Genomic DNA, 9,272 nt, shown 5'->3' with positions numbered 1-9,272 from the left:
AGTGTTTTATAATTCTGCATAAATATGGCTGTAAAAATTGTCACAGAAGTTTTAAAAGAAGGAAAAGAAAACTTGATTCCATAAGTGAGGTGTAGTATGTAGTCTATGCCTGTTTTGCTACATGTAGGGCAGAGTGGTTCCTGATGGAACAATCAGTTCTGAATTATACCAGGAATGTCCATGAACAGTAGGCAATGAAACAAAACAGCAACTCTAAATGCACAAGTTGTTCTATCAAAGAATAGCTAAAAGAAATAAAGTTTGTGTTTTGGAATAGCTAAGTCAAAGTCCTGATCTTAATTCAACAGAATTTTATAGACAAAAACCCTTTCAAGTTGTTGCAATAGTTTTCTGAAATGTTTAGTTATAGTTATTGCTCCACAAACGCTGCACATACAGTTGTGACACTCACAATCACAGTATGCAACATTGGATCATCTCTTAGAAACACATGTATTTTAGTTCAACTGGGTTTTCTTGATCTTTTTTTGGGACTTCTGATTATGTTTTTTAGTCATATTTAAGCTGAAATTTAGGAAACGTTGCATCCAGTCTATCATCAATAACCTTTCACCACCAGATATAGGATACATTTTAAAGAAAGGTCATTCGATTAGTTGATTTTGTACATGTTTTTTTATTTTCAACTGCAGCATTAAACAAATCCTGATACCACAAAAACCAAGTTCCAAGACACACACACGCTTACAGACGGATACACTGTAATCCTTACACACTCAGCTGATGTTGAACAATGGTGCGGGTAGATGAGACAGTAAAACAAAACAGGAGTCAATCAAAAAAACTAAATACGTCATTTAACAGAAGTTCACAATAATCACAATCATCATCCTTAATGGATACAAAATATAAATTATTTCCACAGTATACATTCTCTGAAGTAAGACCCATAAATATATGTTTAAGAGCTCCAGCTAGGTATGTACAGAGGTCCATGCTTCCACAATATACATACATGACAATAAATATTGGATATAGTCACAATACAGCTTCAAAATGGATTTATTTCTTTTTTTCCAAGTGGAGGGTTAGCAAGTAATAAACAGCAAGTCAGCATCCGTAAACCAGCTGAGGACAGGAAATCCCAGCCTCTACCTATCTCTTGGAAGTTAAAGGAGGTGTTCTCGGTTACTCCTAAAAACAACAGGATATCATTTTGGTAAAGGTCTGCTAAAATACCATCGATCTCATCCTCCAGGCTTCAACCTGACTCCCGATAGAGAAGGGGAGGAAAAAAAGAAGCTCAAGTTTGACCCAGAGAAAGTAAGAGACAGAAAAGAACAGATTAATGAAAAGAAAATGAAAAAACTGTTACCTTTCTCAACACTGATGGTAAAAAGCCTGTGAGGTGTTCATCCTTTGAGGATAAAACCCATGCAGTGGCCTGAGTCTGAGACCCATCATCACCTGGGCCTGCCCAAACAGACCCCAACAGGGGAAGAGCACCTCCACACCCACCCACACCCCAACACGTGCCACAACCCCCTAAAAAAAAAAAAAAGAAAGCCTGCGGTTACATCAGAGGCCCCAGAGCAAGGATACCAGGACCTACACAAACCCACCCAAGGCAACCCAGATCCCCATACATTTTCTAAACTGGTTAATACACAGATTGTGTATTAGAATGACTTCTCAAGAATCTGATGAATGACTTTTTCTGATTCAGCACTTTGCTTCTGTAAATGAAAGCCCTCTGGTGTTGGGTGTCTGCTCAGCTGTGGAGGAGCACGGCTGAGGGGAGGCATGCATACATTCACTGGCCATTATAACACAAACGGAGACAAATCCCAACTTTAAACACTTCAAAGATCTCAAGAAGGTCTAGTTGAGTCAAACTAATAAGTTTGCTGCTGGTTCCTAGACATCTTCTCATCCTGGGGCGCTAAATCCAGCTGATTTCAACTCAATACGAGATCCAGCTGATGGAAACATACTGGATCTGATAAGAGTGAACCTTTATAAACAGACAACAGTTGGAAGATCAATACATTTGGAATTAATTGTGGTTTCCCTAAACTTCTCTGTTGAGCTAGCAGTGTCTTTGCAGGTGGATGGTGTTCCGCAGTTTAATTCAACATGATCATCACTGGATCCTCTGAGATCCCCTGCGGAGGTTTTTAAATGACTCTTTGTGGAGCAATGTTGTAGCACGTACATAAAAAAGCACAAGTATGTCCACAAGTTCCTGATAATATTTAGCACTTATGTTAACAAGAAGTCATCAGTTTAAAAATGTCTGTTTAATTCCAAATTTGAAGGAAGAGTGATGGTGGAAAACATGCATTCCAGATGTGAAACCTTTTCATCTGTAATCATAAAGTTTCGATCTAATCTTAGTTTAGATTCATCGAGAGATGAATTAATAGGTTATCTGAATGTGTCCCTAATAAAGTCAACTGTTTCCATTTTACTGGAGCTTTTAAATGGAGCAAATTCTACACAGAAGCATGACCCTTCAGAGGTAATACTCTAAAACTCTACCTGCACCTTTTCTGCAATATAGCTGAACTTACAGAAAATCGATTAGGACTCAACAGAGCTGTAAATATAGTTTAACCAATAACTTTGGCACTGGCAGCCATTATGAAATGAAAGAAGTAACTTTAACATTTTGAAGCCAAACCTCTGATGTGTTGGAGTGCTCCCTCACTGATTCCCTGATACAAGCATAACTCCTCCAGAACTGAGCCAGTCACAGAGTCCCATCAGTCACACAGTAGGAAAGCAGGTTTGCTGGCATGATTAAGGAAAGAAAACAACACTGAGACCCATCTACTGATTTTCTTTGACTTATCTGGAACCTGTGTATCATGTGGTTGCTCAGTGTCTTAATGACAGATTTAAATTAGAGCCAAAAAGTCCACATTCTAACAAGAGTTTTTACAGGTTTACCATACATCTCTTATCTGACAGAGGGGGAAAGTCTAGTAGATTTGATAAGGCATTTGGTACCAAGGGGCAATGATTTACCTTTATGTTGCTTAAGGACAGATAGCTTATCAGCGTTGAACTCAGAGTTTTTTTTTCCAGGCAGACCTTTTGACATGAGGTGTTTTTTTCCCAAAAGAACTGAATCAAAAGCAGTTTTAAAAGTTTGGTCACAGCTGGGGATTTACCTCGGCAAAGCATGGTGTCAGCAGGCAGATTCTGCATTTGCACTGTAGTTGACAGTTTACAGCAGTGATGCTGGGTTCTGGCTCTCATGCATTCTGCCTCTAAAGACCAAGCATAAAACTTTTCCCAAGAGAGAGTTTAAAAGATTAGTTTTCCTAAGAAGCTAAATGTTTCGAAGGCCTCAGTCTGTTGGTAATCTCACAAACACACTGCAGGTCACTATTAAACTTCAATATCAAAATCACTGAATAACCTTAACACTCATCAAAACATGTTCCAGTTCCTTTGGTTTTGTGAGTAAAACACATACAGCATTAATTTAATTCTTTAGACAAATACATATTGTTTTAGAACATTTTCATATGTCCATTTTCAGTAGTTGTGACATGGTTAGCATTTCAGCACAGTTTAAGAACGCAGAAGCAGAAAAAAAAAGGAAAAATCTTTTGGCCTGTAGGTCAGTCACTCTGTCAGACCTTCAGTTCACTTTGTGATCATTTGTTTTAGGCATCATAGGAGCATCTGTACAAACTCTGGTGTGATGCAGGAAATGCAGAATTGCTTTAACAGATGGTTTTGTCTGTTCTCTTTTTTTCTCCCCTTGCCCTTGTTCTCCATCTTTGGTTCTCTTTACTCTGACAATATTCTATGAACTTTTGTTTTTTTTGATAGATCCAAGTCAATGAAGACAATAAGTGAACAAAGTCAAACTTCTGTTGCTATCACTCAACTTTTATGTGCTACCAGTTTACAGACCTAATGAGCGAGCCAAGTTACTGAAGTGGACATTTCTGTCTACTGAGAAAAGTTGAAAGATCACACTTGAAATTTCTTTTTAGCTACTTTCACCAACTGTGTGTTTTTTCCCCTGCTTAATACTCCACTATATTAATCAGCTTGCTGTTATATATTCTTTGTCAAAGCAACAGCTGTGTGGTGCAGGTTAATGGGAGATGAGAGAGCAAAGCAAAGAGCTGGAATAGAGGTAAATGAAGGTGTCAGGTTTCCTCTTGTATCTTTGGAGATCCAACCCAACGCTCTTTCAATTTTCAGTGATGGTCACGGCACACAACGGGACAGTCAAAAAATATTGAGAGACAGATTAACACTGTTGCTTTTGATGGTTACATGGGACTTGCTGAAATAAAGGGAAAAAAACGAGCAACTCCAAACTTACCATCTAGAAATTGAAACAATTGCTAATCACATCCATGGTCGACATCATTGTGCTACAATGTTAATAGCCTGGAAGCGTTTTAAACAGGCTGATATTAGCTTGTATCAGGGTTAGTTTAGAATTCCCCTCAAACCAAGGCTACGTCCACATTACAAAAACTCTGCCCAGATGAGTGCTTTGGCACCATTTTGATATAAATCTTTGTTCCATTCACATACATGGGACATGCCCGTGTCAGTGTAAATAGGAGTTCTGGTCATAAAACAGACAGAAAAAACAGAAATATGACTGACCCCCTGTGTGCAATTGCTGGATGTAAGTATAGCAAAAATCCTGTGTTTTATAAGGTGTGGACAGAGCCTCGGTATAAGGATGTCCTCAGCACTGATACAAGAACATGAAAAACCTCATGGCTATGCTTCATGATGACAGAACAAGCATGGAATGAATCAGGACAACATTAAAGGATTACTGGTCACTCATGCAGGACTGTGGAGCTAATGCACAGCCTCCTGGAACTGCATAAAGGCATACTTTAGTGTGCGTCACACCTTCATCTCAGGCTGAGAGAGAAAAGCGTCTCTGCTGCACTTTGTATTGCATACATGAACTGGAAGGTAAAAGCCGCCAGCCAAACTACTGATTTCTTTTTGTTGAACACAGAAGAAGAATACAGAGCAAACAGAGACAGACTATTAAGTGCACTGACTATTTAAACATTGACTGGGTAAAACCAACACATGTTTCAAATTAAAGCAACAAGCAACAACAGAGCAACACTATCTCAGAGAACTACCGTTCTTCCTTGGCTGTCCTTGATTGGACCAACAGTGTAAGGCGTTGTTTTCAGACTCAGTCATAGAGGAGAAGCAGGAAAAGGAGCTGCAACATCTGTTTGATCAAAAAGCTAGTAGGGTGATGGAAAACGTCTCCAATTACTCAAGTGTCAGGTTGTAAAACGGGTTTATTGGAAGCAGATTCCTGTAGATCTGCTACTGCAACCAACTGACCAGCAAGTAGTTTCAGTCCCTGATAGAGCTTCAGTCGCTCTTTCTGTTGCATCAGTCACTCTCATGTAATAGTACATCTCACTGGAGGGCTCACATCCTCTCTCAAAATAGCCAAGAAAAAAGAAAAAATACATAAAAGTTTGATTATTTATAACGTTGCTTTTCCTTTATTGCCAAATCAGGAAAAATCCAACTCTCTACATCACAGTAGTGTAACCGCTCTGTAACAGTAACAAGTCAGGTTATCAAACTGTTGATAAGATGTACTGAATCCAGAAACTTGGTGAAAGAACTTCAAATAACACCAATGCCCCCTTAAACAGCAGGACAGGATCTGGACACTAACAGTAGAGTGACATCCTACTGCGTCGCATGGCTTCACTGATCAGGTAGGCCGGACTCACCTCCGGTTCCTCTGTCATCACCACAATGTTCTGCCACTCTCCACACTGGTTGGATTTCTTGATTGTGTCCACCACGCAAAGTGCATAAAGACAATCCTCAAAAGTGGCGGCCATTGTTAGGGGCCTCCCATCCCAAGTTCGCCGGTCGTCTTGGTCCTGAAAGGCCTGCCGCACAGCCTGGATCATGCGGATCGTCCCTGTAAGGTACGGGGATGGAATGTCGCTGAAAGCCTTTTCCGGCAAGGAGGCCTTTTCAAGAGGAGTGGTGTCTTTGAGCAGGAGTTCAGGTCCACCACCAATGTTCTTCTGTCCATACAGGTCTATTCCAGAGACAGTTAACCTTCCAACAGTCCCCACAACTATCACTTCCTGCCGAAAGTCCCCGGGGACATTGAAGTTGAGCGTGACAGTGCAGCAGGCACCTCCTTCCAGTACCATCTGAAATGTGCAGAAGTCATCACTGGTGATCTGACGGATGCCCCGAATATGGTCCGTCTGTTTGACGAAAGTCTTGAGGAAGCCGTGAACTTTTACAGCACGCTGGCCGGTCAGAAATGTAAGCAGGTCGATGATGTAGCTTCCCACCGAATGCAGGCCACCACCTCCCATCAGGTCATCACAGCTCCAGTTGTACTTCTTCCCCAGGAGACTGCCGCTGTGGACCTTTGGGTCAAAGAAGAGAACATGTGACAAGCATGTTTTTCATTCTCATTAAGAGTACACTAATGAGAATAACATGTCTTTGTCATGACAAGCATTTGTGTTTGTTTTAAAAAAAAAAATGTTTTGGGGCTTTTTATGCCTTTAATGGACAGGAAAGTTGAAGAGAGACAGGAAGCAGGGGGCAGAGAGAGGGGGAATGACATGCAGCAAAGGGTCGTCCAATGCGGGACTCGAACTGTAGCCTCTGTACATGGGAAGCCTGCTCAACCCATTACGCCACCGACCGCCCCACATTTGTGTTTTTGTCATACCTGGGCCTCACAGACTAGAAGTTCTCCGATGTAGCCTTCCTCTAACAGCTCCTTCATTCGAACAAAAGCTGGTAAGAAACGCAGCACATTTCCCATGATGCTCAGCAACTTCGGGTAGTACTGGGCAGCAGACATCATTCGAAAGGCATCCAGAGGAGTGGCGGTCCTGTCACAGATGACATTCTTGCCAATACCTTATAAAAGAGCAGAGAAACAATTAGGAGTGACTCGTGTCTGCATTTATTCATTTATCTATTTGTGTATTTATTTCTAGTTTTGACTGTGTTTTTGTCTTTGTAATTAATGTCAATATAAAGACTAAAACTAAAGGAGTAAGAGCTGAAGGAGTGAAGAACAGTACTGTGAGAAGTTTAAGCAGCATTACAAGATCATATCCTCTTGAGTATGAGAAGATCTCTTCCCCCCAGAGTAAAGTTATCCAGTCAACGTCCATAGTAGGTGCTCGGAGTCACAGGAAGTGTAAAAGACAGACAAACTTCATGCACTCTGTACATATTCTTTCCATGGACACAGAAAGATGGTGTTCTCAATTTGAATCCTTGAATGAAATTTAGAGGAATGGTAACATTCAAAGGCTTACAAGATGTTGCACTAAGAAATATAAGGTCTGCTAAGAGTGCAGAGCTCAGGGAGTTTTAGGCGGTGTCACAGGAGGACTGATGGAACAGAGACACGGACACAGTTTTTCTGATGACTGGAAGGAAAAATACAGGAGCAACAAATGGATGATTACAAAGGTTTCTGCTGGATACAGTCTTTCAACAGAAAAATAATAAACTGTGAGCGAATTACAACTGAAAATAACAACCAAAATGCAGGGTTGTCTATGAATACACATTAATAAAACAAGCCTATTTCCTTCATCCACAGTTACACACCAGGAGCACACTCCTGGCATGGATTATCTCCTGACAACACTGCATCAACTCACATGAGCTAAATCATTTCAACACCAGTAGACAAGTATCAACAACCTCATTTGCTGAGTTGTTACCCTCTATGGGGGTGCACACTCCCTGGAGATTACTGGAAATCATCAAAGTTTCTTCATTGAAGGTGGATAACTTTAATAGTGCATTTTCTTAACTACCCAGTTTGGGCTTGTCCTGAAGATATTTTCTCTGGTAAAACAAAAGCAAACAAAACAAATTTGGACAGATTTACCTCCCCAAGCACCATGCAGACACTTCCTAGCCATTACAGTCATTATCAGATAAATGGAATGGAATAAATCCTGAAATAATGTAATTAAATTTATGGATTGGATGTAAAGATTTTTTAAAGAAAAAACATGTTTTAAAAGATAAAACTGTCAGGATTTATTTCTGGATCTTTATTTCATAAATGTAAATGTTCTCATTTCAGAGGAGTTTGATAAACGTTGTCCCTTTAGCTATTTTAGAGAATACTTAGATGGATCTAGGAATGATCTAGATAAATCTATATTAGTCTAAGAATTGATTTCATTAGCATATTTTTTCATTTTGTTGATGTATTTTTTATTCTTTTAGATATTTACCAAAAGAGCATTCCACTCTGTAATTATTAGACTTTGCTATGATAAGCTACATACATCACAGACAAACTGGGAGAGAGCTGGATTCCACTTTTTATCTGTAAGATGAAGAATATGCTACTCTTACTTCATTTACTAAGCTTTATGTGTAAAAACACTCAACTGAATAATAAAAATACTGCTCTGCTTAACCTCAACATGATCACGGTTCACCCCAGTCAGTCGGGAGTAAAGTCCGTTTGTATGTCGTATGAGAATACCTTCTCATTAGAAGTAGACACACAGGAAAGATAGACTCTTGGTTAAGGCCCCTCTGGGATCATGCCTAATGTTATTAATTCAAACTGTTTTTTGTGGCATTTTGATTGAGGCTAAAGTTTTAAGGAACACCGGCTTAGAGAGAGCAAGCACAGTGCCTTGCACGCTCAGGATGGGAGACTGGATGGAAGAGAAGCTTCGGGGCAATCTGTTGGTTTCCTTAGCTGGGCTCCTTTCTTTGAACTGGCTCTGTATTCATTGGACTAATGTGGACTGAATAAATTGTATTTGATTGGATTACAATGAATTGGACTCTAATTGGCTTGAACTAGATTGTATCATTGAAGTGTCTTGAGATGACATTTGTTGTAATTTGGCGGTATATAAATAAAGTGAAGTGAATTGAAAAAAACCCATGTGCAGTATAACTCCAACTCATGGCTGTAATGACATGTCATCTCAGGCTCTGAGTGGGACCTTTCCCGAGATAGAAGCAGCGCTGTGTCACATCAGCAACGACCTTTTGTTCCTCATGTGCAACACTTTGGAAGGTTGAGGCTTAGATGAGTCAGCCTGTTGAGTCAGCACTGCTGCCACAGCCTGCCTCAAGACACTCTGTGTGTGTGTGTGTGTGTGTGTGTGTGTGTGTCCAAGAGATTATGGATGCACCTGGACACAAGGTACAATCAGAACAGCTGGTGCAGTGAACCAACATAAATGAAAGGATGTTGGACTACAAATGCTTAAAGAAAGTGGAAGAGAGATCTCAGAACCTCT

General features: G+C 40.2%; 1 protein-coding gene across 1 annotated transcript in view; it reads right to left on the bottom strand.

The window, feature by feature from the left end:
• Positions 1-617: 617 nt before the first annotated feature.
• The window catches only part of gfod1 (glucose-fructose oxidoreductase domain containing 1), a 38,051-nt gene continuing 29,396 nt past the window's right edge, over positions 618-9,272 (bottom strand). The window contains exons 2-3 of the mRNA XM_075452375.1: positions 6,701-6,894; positions 618-6,389 (exon numbers count right to left, since the gene is read on the bottom strand). Of these exons, the coding sequence (XP_075308490.1) occupies positions 5,664-6,389; positions 6,701-6,894 (920 nt within the window). The 3' untranslated portion in view covers positions 618-5,663. The remainder of the gene's footprint in view (positions 6,390-6,700; positions 6,895-9,272) is intronic.

Source organism: Odontesthes bonariensis, chromosome 20 (genome assembly GCF_027942865.1).
Source record: "Odontesthes bonariensis isolate fOdoBon6 chromosome 20, fOdoBon6.hap1, whole genome shotgun sequence".
NCBI classification, from domain to species: domain Eukaryota; kingdom Metazoa; phylum Chordata; class Actinopteri; order Atheriniformes; family Atherinopsidae; genus Odontesthes; species Odontesthes bonariensis.
Note: the sequence above shows the minus strand (reverse complement) of the source record. Positions and strands in the feature narration are given on the sequence as shown.